Consider the following 26,659-nt stretch of genomic DNA (forward strand, 5'->3'; position numbering starts at 1 on the left):
ACTTTTAAGTAAAGTTCAGCATAACTAATACCAGCTATTTTAATATATAAGCATTAGTGTGAACATATAGTAATAGTTTGTTCCCATCTTTCATGCTGTGAATTATTTCCTTATTTTACAGTTTCAGTTTCTTACCCCTACTGTGGCAGGGCACAAAAAACAAAACAGCCAGTACAAAACAAAGAAACCAGAAGTGAAAAAACTGAGAACATAGTAGGTTAATAAGCAAAAGATAAACTTACCAAAACTTGGTGCTTTATCACAGTTAACAGGAATTTCTGGGGGTCTTCCTCTATGAAGGGTAGCAATGACTGAGCCTTTCCAAATGGGATTTCTGGAATCTGCAAATTGCATTTCAATTGAATGCAGAGTTACTCAGAAAATTTATTCAAACACCATTTCAAAATTTAAGAGTCTTTAATGCTTTAAAAGTTCACTTTTAAAAAATGGCCTGGTTTAACTAGAAGCATGTTACACCTACCTTTAGTATTTTAAAACTTCAATCAATGGCTCTATCAATAACATATTGAACTAAGGACTCCTGTACTTTTGGGGACATTCTATATCAAGCATTAGTTACAGCACAATGGTTTCAAGAGTTTTATGTTTTACAAACCCCAAGCGCCAGCCCCTGACTGCAGGATACGGTATCCTGATCATTCACTAAAATGAACATTCACTGTGCCCGCTTAGTTGATTTTGCATTTTCCTGTTTTTATGTTACTTATCTATTTATCTACTCATTTCTCCAATTATGAATATTTATTCTTGATATTTCCTCTTCACTTTATGAAAAGAAACAGTTGTGCCTAGTATATTAGGAAGCTCTTGGCCATTAGCTGTCCCTAGAGATGCAACTAACATATACACAAATGAGCTGCCATACGGAGATGTTTTGCATTGTTAGCTACTCTGTGTTCTTAAGTGAGAAGAAAAATGAGGAAAGAGCAGTTGTGTAATACAAGGAGAAACATAAGCAAAGTACAAAGCAGTTTCACTTCACAGGTTCTCAGCCAAGTATTTATAGGTTTCTTGTTCATATCCCCCCCCCCAAAAAAAAAAAACCTGTTACAACTACAGCAACTTACTTGCACTTAGGGTGAAGCAGCTTTAAGTTTTCTTTCTACTGATGGTCATGCATTTGGTGATAACATTTCAGAAATCTCAGGCTGAGCTACCCCTTGAAGTATGGTTCAACAACATTTGGGATGTGGCTATCTCAGAATGACTAAGGGCTTAGAAAGGTAGCTTACAAAGACACTTTTGTTGAAACCTGGTCCCCTTTCTTTTCATATGTAAGGGAAGGTAACAATTCTCTCCCTCCACTTGTCTCTGGAGAACCTATATTGACTATTAATGTCTTAAAAATCTGCTTGATTTTTGAATGTATACCACCCTGTGTTTGCAGTAGAGAACTGTATTCTACATAAGGTTTTCTTTTGAACCACTAGAACCACTATGTCTGTGAAAGGAGGAGCTCAAAGCTGGATCTGTGCTGACAGCATGTATTAAATGGGTGACAAGTTCATGCATCCTAGTCTTGGAAGTTTAAGTACACACTTGTACAAAAGCAAGGTTCATATATAGTCACTAGAATTGAACACACCAAGCCACATTAAAAAGTCGAAATATACCTTTTGCAGTTCTCAGTAAGGACTGCCTGCCTGCACCCAATAAAGAGTTCACTCTCGGAATGCTGGGTGGAATCTCTTTATCCAGTATAGGGCCAATCCGCCTGCAAATTTGCAGCAAGTGATCAGGAGCCACATGTTTGTTAGACAAGACCTAACACACAAATAGGATTAAAACAAGTTAATATAACATAATACAAAAATAACAATTATTTACATAAGCTAAACATTTTAGCATTATTAGTTTGTTAATTATGTGAGAAAAAGCAAGAAACAAACTTGACCTCATTTCACTGTTGCTTAAAATCACTTGACAAACTCCTAATAAGTAAAGTAATCCTTGGAGGCCCCCTCCAGGTATACCCACAAACTAGGGAGAAGGGACTGTACACAGGATGTTCTCCCAGTGCTTACTTTAATGTTGTTCTGGAAAAGACCTACGCTTTTAATTGCTAACTAAATCATTTCAATGTTGCTTTTATTCCAATGTTTTGCATTTTATTTCGATTCTAGGTTTTTTGCTACTATTTACTGTAGTTATAAGTTACTTTAGAAACTTTAAAAATTGAATGGCAAACAAGTAGATGAACTAGTGTTTTGCATTATACTGCAACTGTAAGTCCAACTTAACTTTGGACTATTAAATCTATGAGCTTTCTCATTCACTTAAATTTCTTGAAGATCAAACTACGTACAACTTTTTACTCCCCAGTCCTCAGCACTGCTGCAGTGAACAGGAATTTTGTTTTATGATCCATAGTTTATTTTAACTGTGGCTTAAATGAGGTACCAACCAGGCCTGCGGTAACTAAGCCATGCTTTCTCCTTCCACCTTCATTACATCAATTTTAATTTGACTATAACCTCTCCCATTTTTCATCTAGCATGAATCTAATGAAGTTAAATTGTAAGTACAAGAACAAGATAAACCAAAACCACACAATTATATAAACAATACACACTATATGCACGTTACTTTTAAACTAGAGCAGTGCATTATTCTCTCAAGCAACTTAACCCCCCCCCCCAAAAAAAAGATCCTGATGTTATATCTTGAATCCTGTTCCAAGGTGCAATTCTCTAGATCAGTGTTTCCCAACCATTTTCCTACCATGGCCACCTTCCCACCTTGTTTCCTTCCTGTGGCGCCCCATGGGCATAGCCGAGGGGGGGGGGAGACGGGCAGCTGCCCCCAATAAGTAAAAATCAATACAAATCTGAAATTCTGCCTCCCCCAAGCAAAGCCTGCACCCTAAATAAAATCCTGGCTATGCCCATGCCCCGCCCCCCATCCTACCAGTAGAAAAGCAGTTATTTAAATGTTTTGTTTGTAAACAGAACATGTTTTATTTATAATTTTTATAATTTATACAAAATACAATTACATAGAATGATAGGAACATAATGAAATATTGTTGAAGCAGAAAAACATGGATGCTAATGCATCCATGACAGGTGGCCACCCTACCTCTGCTTATAAACCTCCAAGAAAGGAAAATCCAGAACCTCCCGAAGGAGATCTATCTTCCATGTATTGTAAAAACTAAACAACACTTATTTTACCCCAGTTATTTGACACAGAGGGGAAATCCTACAGATACTGTCCAAAAGGTGCACAGGGAATTCTGTATATATGGGAGAATTTTAAAAAGCAAGTGGTCCTCACTGACCTGTCTGAAAAAGATCTTATCGTTCAGAGGACCCCTGGCTGCCTATAGCCCCACACAAGCTTACCAGGCCCAATGAACTCAGTGTGGCTTTCTTCTGAGTAGACAGTTATTTACTAGATGCAAGTCAGCAGCACAAGACCACCCCGCTCGGCTAGGGGCTGAGGTGGATTTCAACCCCTGGTGGGCCACCCCCTTACCTGCTTGTGTTTGGCCAAGCAGATAAATAAAAAATCCTGATTGCCTGGTTATTTAAAAACAGTTTTTTTTCTTCCACTTCTCACTACCCTCTATGGGTATCCTCATGCTGCTAACCCCCATTTACGTGATTTTCACCTGGGGCCCCCTTGGAATATCCTGGGGCCTCCCAGGGGGCCATATGGGAAACACTGCTCTAAGACCATAGGTGCTAACTCCTAGGGGCAGAGGTATCTTCTCTCCCGCGCCCCAACTGATGGGCACTGCCATTCAAATGATGTGTGTGCACTGTGCCTTGTAACTGATTATGATGGGCAGGGCTTACCTGTGCCCCTTCCCCAATGTTTTATTCAAGTTGGCACCCCTGCTCTAGATATACCATTTACTCAACTAAAATTTCCTTGCAGGTATCCATTTAATATTTCTGTAAGCATTAAATGTAGTACAGCAGCAATATATTTTTAGTATTTGAAATCTATGAAAACTTTTTTCATTTCTCTCAACTGACTGAATTATATCTATCATTTCCTTTTCAGACCCAAACTCACAGACATGAAAACAGAATTGTTTAAAAACATTTTAAGCTAAACAAAGAGTAATGTCAATTTTTTATGCAAGCAAAGTAGCCTTTTTTAAAAAGGGGGGGACACAATGTTTCACAATAATATGTTGCAGTCCTCACTCAGGCTTGGCTGCTCATGCAGCAAAAACTGTTTCCTGTATCAATGTAACATAACAGTTTTGTCCCAGTGTAACCCTCTATGCCATATGTTCACCACCTCTGGAGAACCAGGGAGCTCATCTTATGCACCTCTACTTAGAAATCCTACAAAACTGAAAATGTCATATTACCATCACATTAAAAATTCTGGTGGCATTTTTCTCAATTATAAAAGAGGAATGTTTCCTCTTACAATTCACATCTAAGCTTCCAAAAATAAAGAATCCCATATGAAACTCAGTGCAAACCTAAGAATACTAAATGAAGGAAAGTCCATTACAATCCATGGTACTTAAAAAATACATTTAGGATTGTGGCGTATAATGATTTTTTAAGCAATTCAAGCTTTTAACAATCTAACATTTGGAGAGAGGAGGGTGAGCTGCTGAAGAACAAAGCAGATGTAAAAGTCTGACCCTACAGTGCAGCATTTCAAGTCCTGCTCATTTCCCCACCAGCTTCCAAGTCCACATGGAAGAGCTTGTTATTTGTTGTGAAGAGAATAATAAGCATCTATTTAAAATATACTGACTCTTGAGAACACTTATTTAAATCCTAATCCAAGCGGTTCAATGTAAATTTGAAGCCATTAAACAACTCAACCCTCTAGTGGAAAGCCAGCTCTTATCTTCCACGGAAAGCATATTTTGGGGTAAACAAAAATAAAATATTGTCAGGTTAAGGTTATTTAGCAGATCTTCTGTAGAAACCAAGAAATAAAGGTTCTTTTTCAGACTGCTTTATCCTAACAAGCCCTGATGACACACACCCCGCCTCCTCTAAGATGACAACATCCTCTGTTCCCAGAGTCCCCATTTATGGCTTCTGTTGACTAGCACAATAATAAATACCTTCCATAAGACAACACAGGCTTTTAAAGGCATGAAAAATAGCACAATTAGTTTGAAAAAGCAAATACTGTTGATCTCCTCCCCACTCAACAATCCAAATCTTGTCTGGGTTTTTTCCTTTTTTTAAACAACAAAAGTCTCACCAAGTCTTCATAACTTCTGCAATGTTCTCTTCCTTCCCAATCCAACCTTTTAGGGAGCAACTAAAATTGAAAGGGGGAAGGAGAGAAAAGCCAGATGAATTGGAACGAACGGGGCACAAAAGAAAGCTATTACAAATGCTTGCACAGATGGCATAGTTTCCATCTCTAAAAGACATTGGGATTACAAAAAAAAAGCGGGGTAAAAGCGAGTGGCATAAAAGGAAATTATTTTATTAAAAAATGAGTAGTCTCACAGACCTGGTACTGTTCCAGTTCCTGCACTAGCACCTGTAGGGGGAAAAAAGAAGCTGGTATTTGGCACTGGTGGAGGTTTTCTGTTCGCGTTTGCTTTTTGAAGCGCTGCTTCTGACCAAAGTGAAGGGGGGCGCTATGAAGCCGCCCTTCGCGGGGGTGGGGTGGGGGCAGTGCAGAGGGTGCAGGCGAAGAACAACTCACCTCCGCCGTCCTCCTGCAAGGCCCAGTGCTCAAGAACCGAGCTATGAGGAAGTACAGTTCTGCGAGAAGGAGAAAAAGAGGAGAGATGAAGTCGAAGCCGGGCTTCGTTGGGGGATGGGGAGGGCGGCGGGGGGGGGCGGGTTGGGGGGATCCCCCTTAGGTGACTGTAACTCATAACCAGGCTCAGTAAGATGGCGGCGGAGACGGCGAGCGCTCGCCTCGCCCGGCTCTTCCATCCTCTCGCTCTCCTCACCAAGCCGGCGCTCACTCTTCGCATTACCTGATTCAATGAGCGGCAGAGGGCCGCTGCCGGCGCCCAAAGGAGAATTGGAGGCCGGCAAGGGCTCGGCCATATCCGCAGCGGCCGCTGTTGCCAGGAGGAGATTAGGGCTGAGGGCTCTGTCTGGCGCGGCGGCGGCCCAGGCCTGGCTCGACATAATCCTATCAGCGCTTCCCCTCCCCCACGCGCCTTCGCTCTATTTGTATGTATGAGGGAGAGGTCCGGCGGGCGGGAGCGCGCACGTCCGTCGTCTGCGCACCACCCTTCGACGCCGCCACTGCCGCGCTCTACATTAATCTTTGCCCAGCCCCGCTGCCATTACTGCTGAGGCGCCCCGCGCGCCTCTGACGTAGCTCCGAGGAAAGGCGGGGCGGAGTGGATAGTTATAGGGAAGGAAAAGGGGGGGGGAGTGAAATAGTCCCATTTGGAGCGAACGAAATGGTTGCGTTTAAAAGTTTAAAAAACACACAGAGATCGAAAGCTTATGAAACGCCACTCATTGTGTAGTAAAGAGGTTGCTTTACGTGAGGACAGGGTGGTGGTGAAAGGCTGTGGTGGGTGAGCGCGGAAGGAGATGCGGCCATTTTCGACTTGGCAGTTGGAGAGGAGGCTTCGTGGAGAATTAAAGTGGGGAGGGATGGGAGCGAGCGGCGAAGGGCTCCTCCCGCCCCTCGTAGGGAAGTGAGAGCGCTCGCTTGGCTGCCTCCTGCAGCGCCAGCCTATTCATGCTTACTTGGAAGTAAGTCCGTGCGTGCCGTGGGGCTTACTTCCAGAGACATGTAGGACGGCGCTGACAGAGGCACCTTCTTCCGGAAAAACAATGCGCCATTTTCATACAGATAATCCCCTGCGAATCTATCAAGGTTTTCTCCCCTGGTTCGCCCTATATGTCTTTTCTGGTCAGGGTCTTTCACATGTCCGGTCGAAAATCAGTAGGCAGGTTTACGTATGGAGATAAGTCGCCCTTTGTTAAGGAGAGTTTTGTTCATTAATTCCCAGGCAAATGTTTTTAGGACTGCAATTAAGCGAGGAAGAGCGCGGATCGGTTACAAAACAAACGCTAATGGTGGACTGGCTGTTCTTTTCCAAGGGGAAAATGTTGGCGCTTCCCTAAATAAAAGGAGCGTTTGGGGAGTGCCTCAGTTTTGTGTGAAGTCCCATTATTTTAGACTTTCTCACGTAAACACGCATGGGATTGCAGCCTTATTTGAATCCTTTGTTTGCTGCCTTGTCAAAGCAGATCATAAAAAAAAACCAAATAAAGAACAAATAATTAATTGGAAATGTTTAAAGAAGAGGGCGAAAGGTATGGGATTGACGTTCTGGAATTTAATAGTTCCATTGGCCCTAGTTCTTTGGGTACAATCCATCACTATTATTAATTGAATTTATATACCGCTCTATTCCCGGAGGTCTCAGGGCGGTTCACGGAAAATATTACTCTTCAAAAGCCTGTACTACATAAAAACAACACAAGTACACTTCTTGATAGGGCTTTTCGGATGGTTCTCTGGAATTATCCCTACTACTAGTATTGTTTTTTAACTCAGCGCAGTCTGATCCTATATATTTCCCCCAAAGTCACACTCTTCCTAGTAATAGTAAGCATGAGCAGCATTACAACCTTAAATAAGGGCCAATGGCAACTTGTGTATGGTTGTGCTCTTGTTCTGGACTCAGAGTTCCCAGCGTCATGTCTGTTGGCACTGTGGCTGCCTCAGATACCAGCACCCCTGCCTGTCTTAAAAAAAAAATGTTAATTCAGGTTTTGGAGGGGGGTTGTTGCCTGATTTTTTTACTTGCCTGTGTTATTTGGTAGGGGCATTGTAAGTGTTTTGCCTAGTTGGAGCATGTGGTTTCCCACCCTTTGTTTGGTTTCTTTTAGAATCTTTCTTGAATGTTATCCCTATAACCCAAATAATAAAATTGAACTTCATAAGACAAACACATAAAAACCAAACCAAGGCCGGCATTATAAGTTACATTCACAAGAAGAAATGATAAAGCTGGTTACGGAATTAGTATTGCCCATCATGACACACAAACGAGTGGGGACCATTTAAGCCTATATCTAACACCATAGAGGATTAGTTACAGATAGGTAGCCATGTTGGTCTGCCATAGTCAAAATAAAAAAATTCCTTCCAGTAGCACCTTAAAGACCAACTAAGTTAGTTCTTGGTTTGAGCTTTCGTGTGCATGCACACTTCTTCAGATACACTGAAACAGAAGTTGCCAGATCCTTCTAGATGCATGCACACGAAAGCTCATACCAAGAACTAACTTAGTTGGTCTTTAAGGTGCTACTGGAAGGAATTTTTTCATAGAGGATTATTTAGTTAAGATGTCATAAGTTGCTGCCTAAAAGAGTATCTTAAATATCTACACCCTGCCCAGTAGTAAGAAGTGAAATCAGATAGGGAAAGCCTTCTAAGCAGGAAGCTTACTATGTCACAAAGTTTTTTATTTTTACCCTTTCCAGTTCAAATCATGGAATACATAAACATTGCTAGACTATAAATGAAACAGAATCAAGAGAAACCTACAACTACAATGGGAAGGATATTCAGTTCTCATCCACCACCCAGGCTGGCGCAAAAAGATGCTTGTATACCTGGTACCAAAATATAAACAATGAGAAGCCATTCCACGACTTGTTCCAAACCAACAATTTATCACAATATGTATATAAAACAATCCAGGCTAAAAAATCTATTATTATCAGTGATTAAAGTGTGAAGATGAGAATGGTAATTAACCTAAATACAACTTGTGGTGCTGGACCAATTAAGATAATTAACTGAGGTAGTTTACAAAGGTTCCACACGCAGTGCAGCTGGCAAGTCATTCAAAAGATTTTCTTGCCATCCAGGGACGCTTTGGGGAGGTATTTTAACTTACTAATTTGATTTAAACTAATCAGAAAATAGAAACAGGACACTTAATTATTATCATTAAATCTATGATTTGAAGTTGGGTTCATATCCTGGCTTGTTCTGAAGCTGCTTACCATGGTTTCCTGGTTCAGGCAAAATGGAAAACTCGATAATACTTCCTGTTTTGTTGCAAATGAATGTGTAAAAAGGTTGCATGGGTGAGACCTGTTAATATTCTAGTTTTGCATTGGTGTACAAAAGCCCTACACAGCTTGGCACCAGGATACCTAAAAGATCACACCTTATATACCCAACCACACTAGAGGGCCTCATTTAGATACCTCATCAGGAGGTTGGTTTTGTAGGAATTGGGCATTTAGCATAGTGGCACCTACCCCTTGGAATACTCATTACATACCAGGCATATACTTTTCAGTGCCTGTTGAAAACCTCCATCTTTCAACAAGTCACCTAAGTGATTTTCATCCCAGTTGGTATCTATATTGAATTTGAAAACATTTTGATAAACAAAATTGTTTTATATCTTTTATTGTGGATGTTCATATTGCCTTATTCTTTCTTGTGAAATTGGTTCAATAATTTAGGAGATTCAGAAGTTAAATAAGGTAACACACCATGAATAGGCCTGTACAGGCAGGATGACTAATAACAACTTTTGTGGGCTAGTAATTTATGAAAATTTATTTTGCAAGGCAGGCCTAAATTAATAACCATCCATTGACAGAGAAGGTTGTAGCCTGTATGGAGAAAAATTATTCAGTACTGCAGCTCTAGAATACACGATCAAGACTTGGTCTTGTATGAGGACTCTAATTTCAGTAAGCTTATGTGTAGTTTGTAGCTACTGCCAAGTTAAGCTGTATGTTATGTTTCTAGCATTGTTGGTTATTTTGATATTTTGTGACGTATGGTATATCTAAAAGATAAACAAGCTATTGCATTGTACTGGAAAGAACATCACCAGCATCTCCTTAACCGCACGCCCTTGTAGCTGCCGAGGTCCTCACAAATCCCACACTACTAGATTCCTGAAAATACTCTGAGCCCCTGTGGACATAAGACAAATCGAATCAGCCACACGTTCTTTTGCACTGCCCTTGGTATCTATTTGATCTATGTTGGTTGTTCTAGGCCCTAGGGAGTGGCATTCAGACAAATGTACAGTAGCCTTCCTTACATTTAATCAGGATGGGGATAAGATGGAGATAGTAGCCAGGTTTCTGCAACATGCAGTGAGGATTCATGAATGTTGTACATTAACTTAAGTGTAAGATGCAGGTTTTGAGGAGTGATTTTATTGTACCGAACCCTATTGGAATCTTGTGTATATGTCAATAAAGGTTTAAGAATTTCAAAGTGACAAGCAGATTGAGTATAGAAGAGGTCCAGAGGAAGAAAGCCTGTGGTACTGACTTCAGTAGTTTCACAGTATGCTGAGGAAAGTCTTTGACCCTTATTGGCCATAATCAGGGTCACTTCTGCCTTCCTTTTGAACTATGCAAAGTACTCAGGGCAGACTATAAATTGACAGGAAAGCAAAGAATGGTTCGGGGCGGGAGGGAGGGAGAGCACCTGGAACCTTCAGGAAAGCCTTGCAGGAGGAGGAACCACACCAGTGGAAGCTATTGTCACCTCCATTGTTTGACAATCAACCCCCCCCCCCCAGTGCTCCATCTAGAGCAGAAGTATTTTTCACCTGATGGATCTTCTATCTCCTTGGACTGGCTGACTTTGTGCCATGTTCACATAGGCTTTCCCATGGTGTTCCCCATTTTTTCCAAGACATGATGGTTTCAAATGTGATTTTAAGACAAGATTCTGTAAGACTTGGCTTCTAGCCAAGCTGCTTGAAGCTCCTTTCTGCATGTGCTGCTAAAGCTTCCTGAGGGACACAGTCCCTGACTACTCATATTCTAATAACCTATTGTAGTAGAAGCCTCCAGATGCCTCACTGATTGCAAAAGTGAACTCGTATCTTGCAATAGGTCTCGATGGAAGTTGGTGTCATTCAAGATGGATGTGTTCCTCAATAAGTTTCTGTGGAAATATTTACCGTATTTTTTGCACCATAACACTCACTTTTTTCCTCCTAGAAAGGGGAAATGTCTGTGCGTGTTATGGAGGGAATGCCTATGGGTGGCATGCCTACGGATTTTCCTCCTCTAAAAACTACTTACATGTTATGGTCGGGTGCATGTTATAGAGCGAAAAATACGGTAACTGCTTGCACCAATTTCTCATGAATTATCAGGGTGTGAGGCTGCTCTATACTAGATACCTTGCCAAATCCACATTTAAAATGGAGACATTTTGGCAAGTCTTGGCTTTAAAGGCTTGTTCTTCAGACAATGTGTCACTATCTATGCTTGTTAAGATATGCTGGATCTCTTTACAAACCGCCTCCCCCTATCCAACTGGCAAAAAACTATCTCTATGGTGGACAGAAGACTCAGAGTGCTTCTATGTCAGGATATTAAAAACAAGCCTGTATTCATCTGTTCTCCTTACCTACAAGTTTTACAGGGCAAACATTCTCCTTCACATATTATTTCAATAGCAGCTATGCTTTCTGTGCCACTGATCCTGTCTTACTGAAAAAGTTTTCAGTAGAGTATTCAGTGTTCCAAAGTTTGTGCTATTTGTTTGGATTCTGAGAACTTCACATAATGGCAAAACTATACAGTGCTTACTAAAGCTCTGAGAATCTAGCTCCATCAGGCTTACCACTCCATTAAATGTCACCTGTCAGGCAGCAGCCATTTCATCAGAAGAGATTAGGAAACCAAGAAAACCCATCAGCTCGGGGGGGGGGGGGGACCCATTTTCATTTTTGCTGTTCATATAAGAACTAGTGCCTTAGGTTGCAATCCTAACACCACTTATCTGGGAATAAGTCCCTTTGATTTACTGAATAGGACTTGCTTTTAGAAATTGTTAAAACTGTGATGTTTGCTCCCCCCTCCCTTTTTCCTTTGTGTTGATTTAGATTGTAAACCTGAGGGTACAGAATGTCTTATTGATCTCGGTAGTTGTTCAGAGTCTTATTTGGACTATGAAGAGAGGAGATATAAATAAAGGGGAATATAGGCACGTTTCTACCATTGAGAGTTTTCAAGTTTGTCGTCACGTGAATTTCACTTCTTAGAAGAGCCTGCTGCTAACAAATTTTCAGCAATGCTGTGCTCATGAGTCAAAGAAAGATAAGCAAAGGCTAAGGACCACCTTTACTTTTGTGTGCTTCATCAATGGAGTTTCTTCATTACTTTATCTTTCCAACTCTCCTTCCATGCAAAAAGAGGCTGGAAACATTGCGTATAATACCTAAGCTGCCATACAACAGATACTGGGGATGGCTATAAAACCATAGATTAATGAAATTTCATTCACTAAAGTGAAAGCTTATGTTATAGGAATACAACTGCATGTTTGCTTGTTTTTAAAAATCGACATCCCAGTTAATTTTCAGTCAAGCTGAAGAGAAACACTCACAAAATGTTTATGACCAATATTTTATTGGATCTTGTTTGATGAACCACAGACATTAACTATTTGTACTGATTCTTCTTCCAATAATTTGAATGTAAACCAGTCATCTGACAATTATGACTTCTTTGATAGACCATTAATTCAAAGTAGAAAAGTACCAGTGTCTCAAATACTGTCATGTGAAAGTCATGTCTGCTTAACCAGAAATTTTATCTACTCAGTAATTGAACACCACACACACTACACACCCAGATTTCCAACCGTTCACAACACGTTACAAAGCTGTTGAAAAAATAAACTACCACTACCAAAAATAACTCTTGTCACAGATAAAACAAATTTGGGAGATCCAACACCAGGGAACAAGTTGGGTTTTCTGAGGAAGCATTCTACTGATGACAAATTGAGGGGGATACGTGTTAAGTGTAAAGACATTTTCCTACTTGTCACCATGTCAACGTTTTATCTGTGCTATGCTTCTTTTAACAATTACAAAAACCATCCCACAGTATACAGCAGGTGTGAGCAACTTGTTTGCCTCTGGGGACGATATTGGCATATGCTGGGCATATCTTTCCATCATATATTCAAATTTATTTGTAAAGGCTAAAAATTTAAGGAAACAAAGCTAAATTTAAAGTAACTGAAGTCCTGCATAAAAATAGCTTTAAAGGGCCACATGTAAATTGCAAGTTGCCCACCCTGGCCTCTGGAATGTTAAGGCTGCAATCCTATGCACACTTATTAAAGAATAAGTACCACTGAAACCAGTGGGATTTAGTTCTAAGTAAACATGTATAGGATAGCACTGTAAGTAATCAATATTTTGAAATTTCTCCTTAATCTAACATTCCATTAATTGCTGGTTATATAGAGAGACAACCAGTACATGATTTTTACCTTTTAAAAACAAAGCATTTACACTCAAAACTACGTTAAATGGGATATTGAGGGAGGGATCCCCTCATGCTTAAAAAATGTCTTTTCTAAAACCACTAAAAAACTTGCATTTACAAAATAGTTGATAAAAATATTCCTCTGAATTGTACAAGATGGTGGCAAACAAACCACTGATTAAGAGACTTTGTACAAGATGTTACTCAGATTTTGCTTCTTTTTCTCCTGCTGCATCAGATACTGGGGCCTGAAATAAGAAAAAAGTTTAACGTAACAATGGTTATACATATATGTTTCAAAGTTCAAACCCAAGGACTATTAAAACATTGTTTTAAAAGCTATTTGGTATTCTAAGCATGAAAGGTAGGATCAACATAATTTTTGTTTGCTATTACAGAGCCAAAACATTTTTATCAACCAATTTGAGAGTGACTGGCCACAAAGGATTAATATATACAATCCACAAGTAGAAAAACATTGCTTTTAATGGTCTATCTACAGTCAAATATTGAACACATAGCCCCACATTGATGAACCTCATATTCCATTATGGTATTTCAGTTTACAGCTGTAGTTTGAGTTATCTTATTCTGTTTCTGTGGATTTTCAGGAATGTTCAGTACTGCTTTCCATACTAATTTCACTAAAAATCCATCAAGCTTTCTTATGTTGTAGTCACATCAAAGATACTCATTCTGCACTCATATCCTGCTAAAAGATTATATTGTGATTAACAAAGAATACATTTACTCATAAAATTACTGGACAATACAAATTCCGTGCAGAACTTTGTAATGCATGATGAACTTTCCAAATACTCAAGCTTATACTTAAAAGTTAGGTTAATGCTTGTCCTTAGGTTTCATTTCAGTTGGCACAGAGTAACTTTAAATTCAAGGACTTGAAATAGTTGTGTGATTCATAACAATGATATTTCTGACTAGTTTAGAAATAAAACATCTTGTTAAGTATATGCTTACTTTTGAAATGATATACAAATTAAATGTAGAATGGGAACTCATTATAACACTCGCCATACGTTTGGTGAACTGATTGGTCTACAGTGGCCCAATCATCCAGGATGGCAAGAGTCTGGACTGGGAATATTAGTCGTAAAAAAATGCAAGATCCACTAGTGTGACTACTGAAAGATGCTAGTGGAGGATGAAAGAATTTACTAAAATGCATAGCAACCCAGAGTAAGAAAATCCCTGCTGAATCAGGCTAAAGACTCATCTAGACCAGCAGCCTATTCTCATGGTAGCAAACCAAATGCCTATGAGAAGCCCGCAAGCGGAACCAGAGTGCAACAGCACTTTCCCCACTTGCAATTTCCAGAAACAGGTATACAGAGGCATGAAACCCAATGCCAACTCCTCCTCCACTTCTTCCTACCTCATTAGCATCCTTTACCAATATAAATATTTTCTCTGGGATAGTGGAAAGGGATATTAAATTTGTTTTAAGTGTCCTCATGCAACATCCATACAAGGCAATGCTGGGACATTCTCTCTGCCAGTTAAGTCAAAACAGCCATTTTGAATTTAAACCAGAAAACTATAGAATACACAACAAAGCCATAAAATTTACCTCATCACTTTTTGCTTCTCCATTTTCCGCAGGCAAGTTATCCTTTACTTCCTCATTGTTAATCTCTTCAGCCTGTTTACCTTTTGGTCCCTTTTTCCCTTTCGCTGGGGCTTTCTTTTCCTCAGGCTTATCCTGCAGTGAAATAAGACAATCAGCATTTAGTCTTTTAAAATAACGCATTCATCACAATGTGAAGATTTGTGGTCTCAATCAGTGCTTTTCTTCCAGGACAAAAAAGGTGCCACTACTGTGTACCCTTGAGTAGTCCCAGAAAAAGCACTGGTCTTAATCAGATTAAAACATGTTTGGAAAGACCTAAGGTGCTAGGAATGCTATGCTGGCTCACATAGAGTGCATCTAGCCCCAAAGAGTGCTCTTTTAGTGCAATGTTGTCTTAGCACATTACCAGGACTCACTGCATATATTTCTATGCATGGTGCAAAGCATCATTCATTGGAAAATTAAGCTGTTAGCATGGTGAGAGCATATCTGGCTGTTCTTAAGTTATTCCAAGGTTTGTACTACAATCAGTCTGTATCAGTGGTGGCCAAACTTGGCCCTCCAGCTGTTTTGGGACTACAATTCTCACCATCCCTGACCACTGGTCCTGTTGGCTAGGGATGATGGGAATTTTAGTCCCGAAACAGCTGGAGGGCCAAGTTTGGCCACCACTAGTCTATATGGAATACTAAAATAGGTCTCGCCCAGCACTGGATACCGCCCTACATTTTCCTGTGTAAACTGATATTAGATACTTTGGATAAGGATTCTCCCCCCCCCCAAAAAAAATACTTTATTTTCTTAAACTGTAGATTATTTATTTATTTGTTCAAATAAACCAGCAACTGAGTTCATAAAACAGTTAGTTTAGACCCAAATTAATCTGATGTTCTTGCCCTTTTCAGTGATGCTGAAGCAAAATGGTTGCTTCAGGTGATGCATGGACTGGTTAGAGAGGAATGGTGGGAGGAAACAGCTGGGAAACCACCAAGAGAAGTATCCTCAGAGCCTTCAGTGAAAAGGAGCACTTTGGTATATGAAACATTTTAAACATACAATATGCTAGCAATGTTTGTAACAACCCTGTACAACATTATCCCCATGCTACCAAGGTGAGGGAAAGAATGAGAATATACTGTATTGGTTTGGCCAAGCCCAGCTAGTGAGTTCATGACCAAGGCACAATTCATCAGAAAACTCTTCACCACTATCCTACACTAGGTAGCTATCACATAAATTTACGTTACTATGTTTTTGTTTTGATTTATTAAGAAATTGTTTTTGTACTGCTTGCTTTAAATGCATCCATTTCTTTGTTGTAAGACACTTTGAGCATGATTCAGTTTGTGGAAAAACGGTGTACAAATACAACAAATGAAAATCCCTTTGCAGCTGTGACTTGTATTTAGTACAGCTTAAATTTGGCACCTTTTCCTGCTATGCTACTTTTGGCAGACATCTGGTAAGTTCAGGAGCTCCTAATCATTCCTGAATGGATCCAAACCCCCAAAAGTAGCACGGCAGGAAAACACATCAAATTCAAGCCGCAGCTGCATATGGACAATCGGGAGCCCCAGCTTTTATCTTTCCAGTACCGAACCTTGAATTGTATCAGGGGGACAGATGGGCATGAATTTTGCCATGCCAGCTTCCACCCTTGACCTCACCATTAGTGGAATGCGCCCCATAGGGTGACCACACTTCAATCGTGACTTGTGTCCCAAAGTAGTTTTCTGCTTCTGCTGCCGAGATGTAGTAACATTGCTTCATTTTATAATGAAATAATATCTTCAGCCAGCTTCCAAAAAGAATTTCAGACACCTTGTTTGTATCCCTCCCCAAAACCTCTCACCTTTGAAGCTGGCTTTTTTGGTTTGGTTTCAATTTTGGCAGTGACAGGTTTCTGAAAGAGAAACACCACACAATTATTATGTTTTGATTCTAATATTCACAATAAACATAACGGGTAAATAAGAAGTCAATGCAATTCTATACTTACAGCAGACAGGCGTGCAGATCGCCTTTTTGGCTACAGCAAACCAAAGCAAAAGAAAACAGTATTAATGGTCTGCTTAATACTAACAATCCTCCTGGATCCTTTAAAATACCATACAAATGTTTCCTACTTACCTCTTCTTCAGCGGCGTTCACCTGCAATGGAACATAAAAGTATGAGAAAGGAACGGGGGCAGTAGAGCGAAACATCGCATGCGCATTAACGCCTGCTTTACACCGTCCAGGGGCCCTGACGTCACCGCGCACACGCCCCCCCCTTCCCGCCGCTGTGTCGAGAATTCGAACCTGAGGCCGTATCCTTAACCAACGACCGCGTAAAAGTTCTAGACGTTCCTGAACCTGCGCGACGGTCGTTCCTCGGCTGCCCGAGCGGAACGGGCACGCGAGACGTTACAGGCCACAGTTCGGCGAACCTCGCGGCCATTTACAACCGTCACGCCCCCTCCCCCCTCTAGAATAGGAGCGCGAAAACTGGGCCCTCACGACGAAGTCGTCGCAGAAAAAAAGAACCCCCCCCCCAGTATGAAAGGACAGCCCGCTCGCCTATATTTTTATATATAAATATATTACATTTACAAGGGGAAGGAGAAGGGTAAAGGAGCTCGGGGAGGGAGAAGGGAGTACGCGCTCTCGGCGCACATTAAAGTGTGCGCGCGCCCGTCGCCAACCTTTCTCTTCGGCATGGCGGAGTAAGCGGCGATGCCGAACGATGGCGCTCGGCTTTCCCTTGTGCTTTTATTTGTTCCCTATCGTCGGGCGGCGGGAGCGGCGGCGGCGGCTGGCACTTCTTACTCCAGCCCCACTGGGAAGTCCGACTCTCACTCCTGCGCACAGACCAAGAGTGTGCCCGCCCGCCCGTCTGACCCCCCTTCTCCTCCCGCGACCATCCCAGCAGCGCCAGCGGCACCGCAACAGGATCCAGCCGGATGGGAAGGGAGGGGGGAGGCGCGCGCGCACGCACGCACGCTCTCCTCGGCACCGCCCCCTCCCCGCTCCGAGGCGCGCGCGTCCCTATTGGACGAGCCCACTTCGCGCGCCCTCTTTTTAAATCACAACAGTCCGTCCCACCCATAAGGAGAGACCCGTCGACTTCAATGCGTTGAGGCGGAGGCGGGCTGCTCCCCTCCACCTGGGCGGGTTTGATAGGCTGTCTCGGCAAGAGGGTGACAGTAACTGTGACATGTGCGCGCCTGCGCACACATAGCAAGAGCGCGTGAGCTCAGCGACCGCGGTTGTTATTACGAAAAAAAAAATACAGCGAGGCACAAACGAGGGGGCGGGGGTGGTGGTGGTGAAGAGGGAGGATGTGCGCTTGCGCAGTTTGAGAAGCGGCCGCGAGCCCGAGCCTTTTCTGTAGTGTTCCTTCTCCCCCTCCCCCACCCCATTATTCTTCTCTGGCGGAGGCGGGAGACTGGCAGCCGCTTTTCTCCGTCTTCCTCGCGTGTCTCTAATCCTTTCCCCTCCCTCTGCCCGCCCCCCCCCACGTCCAGTCCGGCCTGAGACATGGACGAGGAGGTTCTAGTGGAGACGGGAGACGTGACGGGTGACGGCGCCTGGTTCCTCGTGTTGAGCTCCGTGTTCTTGTGTAACCTCCTCAAAATCCTCCTGCCCTCTTGCTCCTCCATTGTAAGTGACGTCAGCCCGCTGGGTTCCCATAGCGACGGCGCCCCGATCCGCCTCCCTCGCTCTGCCTGGGTGGGGAGGGCAGCCGCCTTCCAACTGGGGCCCGAGTTCAGGGGAGGGCCGAAGGGGCGGCCGGGGCGGGTCGAGCGGAGCGTCTCCCAGCCCAGCCGCCGAGATCGCTAGGGACGGCCCGATCTTTACCGCCCATCTTTCCTCGGGAGTCTCCCTGTGGGCCTAGTGCACACTGAGCTTTACTCTGAGTAGACCCATTGAAATTAATGAACATGTCTTAAGTTAGGCCAATTAATTTCTATAGGCCAATTTCATCTGAAGAAGTGTGCATGCACACGAAAGCTCATACCAAGAACTAACTTAGTTGGTCTTTAAGGTGCTACTGGAAGGGATTTTTTTATTTTGACTATGGCAGACCAACACGGCTACCTATCTGTAATTTCTATAGGTTATTTTGAGGAAACGTCAATGCCACCCTAAGTCATTTTCGTTCTCGCAAGTACGGAAGCAGCGAGGTCACTCTGGAGTAGCAGGCAGGCTATCCAGGTGATGGATGTGGCTGTTCTGTTGTTTTATTTAAAAAATAAGAGGTCAGATGATCATCTTGTCGGCGCCATTTACATTGATTGCACTTGGAGGCTTTCAGGGCAGAGAGTGTATGGAATAAAACGGCCTTGTGGATAGAAGCTGTATTTCAAGCTGCCTTGTTTGATTCCTAGTCTGGGGAAAAGGTGGGATAAATATAAATATAATAACAACAGAACATTCTTTGGCTGTGAGGTTCAGATTTGGAGTCAGCGGAAAAAGTATGCAGCAAGCATGTCTTTCAAATGGAAATATCTTGCCACCTTCCTAGCTATTTGGTGAATTTTGCTTTTCTCCAAATTGTAGAGCCAGCACAGCCATTAGGCAGGGTGAAGCCACTGCTTCAAGCAACCGAACTCCCCCCCCCCCGTGCCCTGCTTTTCCCGCCATTGGTGGAGAAGCACCACCAATTTTGGGCAAGATTCCATCCATTTGGGGTGAATCTACCCAGAATTGGTGCAATCCTGCCTGAAATTGGCGCCTCGCAGCAGCACAGCATGCAATATCTGGCAGCAGCAGGTATGGTAGCAGCAGGGCAGTACTTCCCATTTGGCCTCAAGCAGTGAAACAGGACACACTGCCCCTGCCAAATTGCAACACAATTCTCAGCAGTTTAAATGTATGCATGCTTTGAGAGAAAATACCCATAATTTAACATAGTATTAAAACACTTATTTTAAAGAGGATTTAAAAGAGGATCAATGTAAAAAATGGAACAGAATTATGGAAGAGAAACAATCAAAAGTGGCAGACCAGAAATAGATGCACCCATCCCTTGGTAGGGGTGTATTTTTTTTTTAAAGTAGCTTTATTCATCTTTAGGTTCAGAGTTTGAGAACACAGCCTTTAGTTTTTGTGCGTTTGGACACTCTGCTCCAAGCATGATATATTGAAGAGTTGGGAAGGAGGTAGACTGCTAGCAAAGGTCTTTCTAGGAAATTATTCATTGCTTTTCATTTAAAATTCCGATAAACTTACAAATAGGGACATACCTAGTAGTTGGTTAGGTTGGCCCCCATCAAGGGCACAAACCCTGCAGGAAGGGCACAAAAATCACACCTCTCCTTTCTGCCTTACAGTGGCTAGGAGTCCATCTGCCCGCACACTATTAGAAATGTTCACTGGCGGAGCATGAAAGAAAACCTTTTTGAGTTTCTGTTCCATGAGGGCAGGGTGGGGGGGGGGGAATGGGGTGCCGATGTAACTCCTAGTCAAGGGCACAAGGCAGCCTAGGACGCCTCTGCTTACAAAACATTGAACTTAAATACCTTGGGCCACGCTTCAAAGTGTACTTGGATCAAGCTGCTTAGGAGAGGGACTAAAAGACTGCTTAGAGTGAAGTAAGCAGTAACTATGTTTTAGAACAAATAAATTCATTATCTTTTTTAAAAAAAGAGGAAAGTGACGAATCAACAGGTGTTTGGACATCTTTCTCTTTGTCAGATATCCAGATTGCTACAAAAGGATGCTGAGCAGGAATCACAAATGAGATCTGAAATTCAGAACATGAAGCAAGAACTTTCTACCATTAGTATGATGGATGAATTTGCTAGATATGCCCGACTAGAAAGGAAGATTAACAAAATGACTGATAAACTTAAGACTCATGGTAAATACTTGCTATTTATATTTGCATCATTAGCCTACCTTTCACTTCTGTTTAATATTTTTAGATTGTTTGTACTGTTCTCAGTATTTTTAAAAAATGTTTTTTTAAAAATATGCATAATATAAAACATGACTATATTAAATACCTCCTTCATGGATCACTGCCTTGTCATGGCAAAGGGGCTTGAATAACTCAGAGAAGCCATGAGCCGTGCTGTGCAGGGCCACCCAAGACGGACAGGTCAGTGGAGAGTTTTGACTAAACGTGATCCACTTGGAGCAGGAACCGGTAAGCCACTCCAGTATCCCTGCCAAGAGAACTTCATGGACAAAAACAACAGGCATATAAAATGAGCCCCTCAGGTCGGAAGGTGTCCAACATGCTACTGAGGAAGAGTGGAGGACAAGTACAAGTAGATTCAGAGCTGATGAAGCGGCTGGGCCAAAGCCAAAAGGTCACTCAGTTGTGGATGTGCCTGGAAGTGAAAGGAAAGTCCAATGCTGTAAAGAAAAATATTGCATGGGAACCTGGAATGTAAGATCCATGTACAAAGGTAAGCTCGTGGTCAAAAATGAGATGACAAGAATAAATATTGACATCCTGGGCATCAGTGAACTAAAATGGACGGGAATGGGTGAATTCAGTTCAGATGATCATATCTACCACTGTGGGCAAGACTCCCATAGAAGAAATGGAGTGGCCCTCATAGTCAACAAAAGAGTATCAAAAGCTGTATTGGGATGCAGTCTCAAAAATGATAGAATGATCTCGATACGAATCCAAAGCAGACCTTTTAACATCACAGTAATCCCAAGTTTATGCACCAGCTACCGGTGCTGAAGAAACTGAAATTGACCATTTCTATGAAGACTTACAACACCTTCTAGAAATGACACCAAAGAAGGATGTTCTTCTCATTATAGGGGATTGGAATGCTAAAGTAGGGAGCCAGATAAAAGGAACAACTGGCAAGTTTGGCCTTGGAGTTCAAAATGAAGCAGGGCAAAGGCTAGCAAAGGTTAACAGAATTCTGTCAAGATAAAAAGCTGGTCATCACAAACTGTGTCGACCACAGCAAACTATGGCAAGTTCTTAAATAAATGGGAGTGCCTGATCACCTCATCTGTCTCCTGAGAAATCTCTATGTGGGACAAGAAGCTACAGTTAGAACTGGATATGGAACAACTGATTGGTTCAAAATTGTGAAAGGAGTACGACAAGGCTGTATATTGTCTCCCTGCTTATTTAACTTATATGCAGAATTCATCATGTGAAAGGCTGGACTGGATGAATCCCAAACCAGAATTAAGATTGCCGGAAGAAATATCAACAACCTCAGATATGCAGATGACACAACTTTGATGGCAGAAAGTGAGGAGGAATTAAAGAACCTCTTAATGAGGGTGAAAGAGGAGAGAGCAAAATATGGTCTGAAGCTCAACATTAAAAAAAAAACCCTAAGATCATAGCCACTGGTTCTATCACCTCCTGGCAAATAGAAGGGGAATAAATGGAGGCAGTGAGAGATTTTACCATATTTTTCGCTGTATAGGACGCACTGGACCATAGGAGGGGGAGAACAGGAAATAAAAAATTCTTGTTCTTCCCCTCTAAAACAAGGTGTGTTCAAGGTGCATTCACCCAAAGCCTTTGGAGCACAGCGGGAATTCCCGCTGTGCTCCGGAGGCTTCAGGTGGCTACCTTGGAAGCCTGGACAGCAAGAGGGGTCGGTGCGCACTGACCCCTCTCAGTCTCCAGGCTTCAGTGAAGGGAACCCGAAGCCTCTGGAGCGCGGCGGGAGTTCCCTCTGGGCTCCGGAGGCTTCAGGTTCCTTTTGACCTGCTCTTTGGGGCTGGCGTGGGGGGAAGCGCTGCTTTCCCCCTCCGCCAGCCTCAAAGACCAGGTCGGGGAGCAGCGCGAAGGCGGCAAGCCGCATTCCTGCTGCCCCCCAAGCTTGTGGGGCTGGCGGTGGGGGGAAGCGCTGCTTCCCCCCCCCCAGCCTCAAAGATCCTTGAAGCCTTTGGAGCTCAGTGCAAGTTCCCGCTGCGCTCCAAAGGCTTCAGGCTTCGGGGACAGCCTTTCTAGCCTCTGAAGGGCGGCGAGGTGAAGGCACCCCACTGCCCTGCAGAGGCTTTGCACAGCTAACCCCAAGCTAGAACAGCGAGACGGAGCACTCCACAGCGCTCCATCTCCCTGTTCTGGCCTTGGGCTTAGCCGCGCAGCCTGCATTCGCTCTATAGGACGCACACACATTTCCCTTTAATTTTTGGAGGGGAAAAAGTGCGTCCTATAGAGCGAAAAATACAGTACTTTATTGGGCTCCAGAATCACTGCAGATGGTGACGGCAGTCACAAAATTAAAAGGCGCCTGCTTTTTGGGAGAAAAGTGGTGACAAACCTAGACTGCATCTTAAAAAGCAGAGACATCACCTTGCCGACAAAGGTCCGTATAGTTAAAGCTATTGTTTTCCCAGTAGTGATGTATTGAAGTGAAAGCTGGATCATAAAGAAGGCTGATCGCCAAAAAATTGATGCTTTTGAATTATGGTGCTGGAGGAGACAATTTGAGAGTCCCATGGACTGCAAGAAGATCAAACCGATCCATTCTGAAGGAAATCAGCCCTGAGTGCTCACTGGAAGGACAGATCCTGAAGCTGAGGCTCCAATACTTTGGCCACCTCATGAGAAGAGAAGACTCCCTGGAAAAGACCCTGATGTTGGGGAAGATTGAAGGCACAAGGAGAAGGGGAAGACAGAGGGCTAGATGGTTGGACAGTGTTCTCAAAGCTACCAGCATGAGTTTGACCAAACTGCGGGAGGCAGTGGAAGACAGGAGTGTCTGGCGTGCCCTGTCCATGGGGTCCCGAAGAGTCGGACACAACTAAACAACAACATATTACCGTAAATACAGCAAGCTTAGGGAACTGCTGATACGTCAGTTTCAAGGCAATGATAGTGTTATGTTATTAATATTTCTATATCCGTGTTTTGTGAACTAGAAAATGTTTTTGAAAAAAAGCAAGGAAACAGGTGTCGGAGACTAGTTTTTATTTTTCATTTCTAATTATACACCCATAGCCTCTAGAATTTGAATTTTAAAGAAGCAAGCATCCTTATAGTGGAAACAAAAGTTATTTTTATCAGTTTAAAGTAAAATCACGTCTCCTATTAATGTAAATAATGCAAATCATACTTGTTTCTTTTAACAGTAAAAACACGAACAGCTCAACTAGCCAAAATAAAGTGGGTAATAAATATTGTATTCTACATTTTGCAGGTAAGTAAAATTGGTTTATATATGGAAGCCTTTCAAAGCTAAACATGTGAATGGGTCTTTTTTGCAGTGGCTCTCCCTTTGTGGAATGCTCTCCCTAGGTGACTTTATTACATATCTTTAGGCGCCAGTCAAAAACGTTTCTCTTCAACCAAGGGTTCAGCTGATTACCTTTGCATGACTTTTAAAATGTGTTTATGGGAGGGGGGTTATTGGTCTGTTTTTGTTTGATTTTGTATTTGCATTTTGTACTTTTCTGTTGTGGACTGCCCTGGGATCTTCGGATGACAGGTGGTCTACAAATTTAATAAATACTAAAAATTGATTAAGATTCCTTAGCCGTGCGCCATAATATCCAATGTTTATATTCGGAAACAAATTCCCTGCACATATCAAATCAGGTATTGTTTCGCATGAAGAAGCATTCAGTTATGTGATACGCATGCACACACACACTCTCTGGTGTGTATTGTTTTATATGAAGGTGCATTCAGTTATGTGATACGCTCATATACGCCAGAGATGTATAGTCCAAGCACAGATTTACCATCTGAGTGAAAATTAGGCCATAGGCTTTCCTTTGCTCTGCCTTTTCATCTGGCAACCAATCACATGAAGCTGTGTCCAGTGCCATGCACTCTGAGTAGTCCAGCATAGAAAATGCAGACTTCCCAGCTGTTACAGTGCAAGCCAAGAACTGATGACTAATCAAGAAGAGGCTGTGTTCCTCATATGGGGCAAGGGCCAGGGTTCTCACTTTGTGTGGCACTGACTTTGAGGTCACAGTACAGTCGTACCTTGGTTCTCGAACGAAATCTGTTCCAGAAGTCCATTCAACTTCCAAAAATGTTCGAAAACCAAGGCGCAGCTTCCAATTGGCTGCAGGAGCTGCCTGCACTCAGGCAGAAGCTGCGGAAGCCATGTCGGACATTCAGCTTCCAAAAAACGTTCACAAACCAGAACACTCACTTCTAGGTTTGCGGTGTTAGGAAGCCAAAATGTTCGAGTCACAAGGTGTTCCAGAACCAAGGTACCGACTGTAGTTGTATTGATTTTTTAAACAGTGGGTTATTTTTAAGGATAACATGGGCATCTTGCACTTGCTAGGCATCAGAAATGCTGATTGCGCAGCTAGATGTAAACAAGAACTCTTTTATTTTGAGGTTTTCATGCATAATCATGTAACGATTGTTTTAATTCCAGGCTGCCTTAATGATCTCACTAATCTGGAAGTATTACTCTGAACCAGTTACTGTGCTTCCAAGCAAATGGCTAGCTCCACTAGAACGTTTAGTAGCTTTTCCAACAGGAGTGGCAGGTAAGCCTATATTATTTTAATGCTTCTCAAGCTTTTCCAGGAATTTCATATATCTTTCCTATCTTAATATTATACATGAGTTGATTTTGAATGCATTGCCACACCTCTGCCTTCCCAGATTCCTGAATAGTTGCAGAAGCTAATAATGCTTGGCTCACCATGTTAAAATGAATAAGAGATGCAGTGAGAGCACTGTTTGTTGTGTAACTCCATAATTTACATTGGAGAAGGAAGAACTTAGTGGATTATGCCCATAGTCACACACCTAACCACATCTTTCATTTGCATAGATTACACATACTAGTGGTACTGGGCTTTATATAATTCTTCTGAATCAATAGTTATCTCATAGATATATAGATATATCCTTATGCAAGTGTTTTCTGCAACTATTGGTGTTGTTACTGAATCTGATTTCTTGTCCCTACATGTTTAAATATGTATGTTTTAGTTACTGAGAATCCTAGTGTCTTACAGCATGTATTTCTTATTTTTAGGTGGTGTTGGCATTACTTGTTGGTTGGTGGTTTGTAACAAAGTTGTGGCCATTATGCTTCACCCTTTCAGCTGAGAAGGATTCCTAGTTTCAGCAGACTTCTCAGTTTCTTGTGAAATGCATCCATACATTGTACCATCTGGAATGTACATGCCTATGAAAAGCAAGCAGGGTTTGGGATTGAGTAATAAAGCATCGATAAATCTTAATACAACATTCTGTTAAAATTTTTATATATTGTATTGTATTGTGTAAAGTTCCTTTTCAGTTTGTAACCTGCAGTGCTGGGCATAAGTTCTATTTAAATTGTAGTTGATCAAACCTAACCATGGCTACTCAGAGTAAGTCCCATTGAATTCAGTGGGTCTTAATTCTAGGTGAGGTTAGGATTGCAGCCTATGTGCATGTAATGGTTTTAAAGCCATGTAGACATTTTAAAAGTGAAAGGAAAATAGTTTTTTTAAAATAATGTGGTTCCTTTAACTTTGTCCACATTTGTTTCTCTATTGTAATTTCAGTGTTGTCAAATATGTTATGATTGACTGTTCACTAGCACAGTACAGACATAATATACCATAGTTCACTAAACTAGGAACAAATGTCAAGTCCACATTCTACCAACTTAGCAATTCAATCCTGGGAACTACAGGATTGAATCTTCAGCACTTCAATCATGGGAACTACAGTTCCCCGTTACATCAGGCTAAGATCTAAAATGAGGATCAGTTTATGGTTTCAGATTCTGGTTAGTAAGTTATTATAAAATCACAGGTCCCCTAAAGGCATGGTATGAGGAGAGGGGAAGCACACAGGTCCAACATTTTTTATGGCCAGGAACTTTCCAGCAAATCTAGCCCATATTCTGTTTTTGACTGTATCTGCCTGATAGCAATTCCTTCCTCCTCTGAT

At 42.1% G+C, this 26,659-nt stretch overlaps 3 protein-coding genes across 4 annotated transcripts in view; 1 reads left to right on the plus strand and 2 right to left on the minus strand.

The window, feature by feature from the left end:
* Positions 1-6,236, minus strand: part of BRWD1 (bromodomain and WD repeat domain containing 1) — a 44,102-nt gene extending 37,866 nt beyond the window's left edge. For both annotated transcript variants that reach the window (XM_082220202.1, XM_082220201.1), the window contains exons 1-6: positions 5,948-6,236; positions 5,668-5,726; positions 5,470-5,499; positions 5,212-5,271; positions 1,635-1,785; positions 243-341 (exon numbers count right to left, since the gene is read on the minus strand). In XM_082220202.1, the coding sequence (XP_082076328.1) occupies positions 243-341; positions 1,635-1,785; positions 5,212-5,271; positions 5,470-5,499; positions 5,668-5,726; positions 5,948-6,104 (556 nt within the window). In that variant the 5' untranslated portion in view covers positions 6,105-6,236. The remainder of the gene's footprint in view (positions 1-242; positions 342-1,634; positions 1,786-5,211; positions 5,272-5,469; positions 5,500-5,667; positions 5,727-5,947) is intronic.
* A 6,101-nt stretch (positions 6,237-12,337) lies between these two features.
* HMGN1 (high mobility group nucleosome binding domain 1) lies at positions 12,338-17,697 on the minus strand. Its single transcript, XM_082221367.1, has 6 exons — positions 17,502-17,697; positions 16,948-16,968; positions 16,817-16,846; positions 16,670-16,720; positions 14,818-14,949; positions 12,338-13,474 (listed from the first exon to the last, which is right to left on the minus strand). Exons 1-6 carry the CDS (start codon positions 17,514-17,516, stop codon positions 13,427-13,429), a joined length of 297 nt encoding a protein of 98 aa, XP_082077493.1. The 5' UTR covers positions 17,517-17,697; the 3' UTR covers positions 12,338-13,426.
* Positions 17,698-17,865: 168 nt separating this feature from the next.
* GET1 (guided entry of tail-anchored proteins factor 1) lies at positions 17,866-25,981 on the plus strand. Its single transcript, XM_082221366.1, has 5 exons — positions 17,866-18,459; positions 20,497-20,662; positions 23,872-23,939; positions 25,140-25,254; positions 25,752-25,981. Exons 1-5 carry the CDS (start codon positions 18,337-18,339, stop codon positions 25,823-25,825), a joined length of 546 nt encoding a protein of 181 aa, XP_082077492.1. The 5' UTR covers positions 17,866-18,336; the 3' UTR covers positions 25,826-25,981.
* The last annotated feature ends 678 nt before the right edge of the window (positions 25,982-26,659 follow it).

The sequence above is a fragment of the Podarcis vaucheri genome (assembly GCF_965113315.1).
Source record: "Podarcis vaucheri genome assembly, chromosome: 4".
In the NCBI taxonomy this organism is placed as follows: Eukaryota; Metazoa; Chordata; class Lepidosauria; order Squamata; family Lacertidae; genus Podarcis; species Podarcis vaucheri.

Bases quoted from the DNA above. Each gene is read 5' to 3' on its own strand.
- HMGN1 (XM_082221367.1), bottom strand. The intron at 16,721-16,816 runs GTAAGTATAGAA...TTTCTCTTTCAG, and splicing joins GATCTGCACGCCTGTCTGCT to AAACCTGTCACTGCCAAAAT. The intron at 13,475-14,817 runs GTAAATTTTATG...TTCTTATTTCAG, and splicing joins GAGAAGCAAAAAGTGATGAG to GCCCCAGTATCTGATGCAGC.
- GET1 (XM_082221366.1), top strand. From the start codon at position 18,337: ATGGACGAGGAGGTTCTAGTGGAGACGGGAGACGTGACGGGTGACGGC. The intron at 18,460-20,496 runs GTAAGTGACGTC...TCTCTTTGTCAG, and splicing joins TGCCCTCTTGCTCCTCCATT to ATATCCAGATTGCTACAAAA. The intron at 23,940-25,139 runs GTAAGTAAAATT...TTTTAATTCCAG, and splicing joins TTGTATTCTACATTTTGCAG to GCTGCCTTAATGATCTCACT.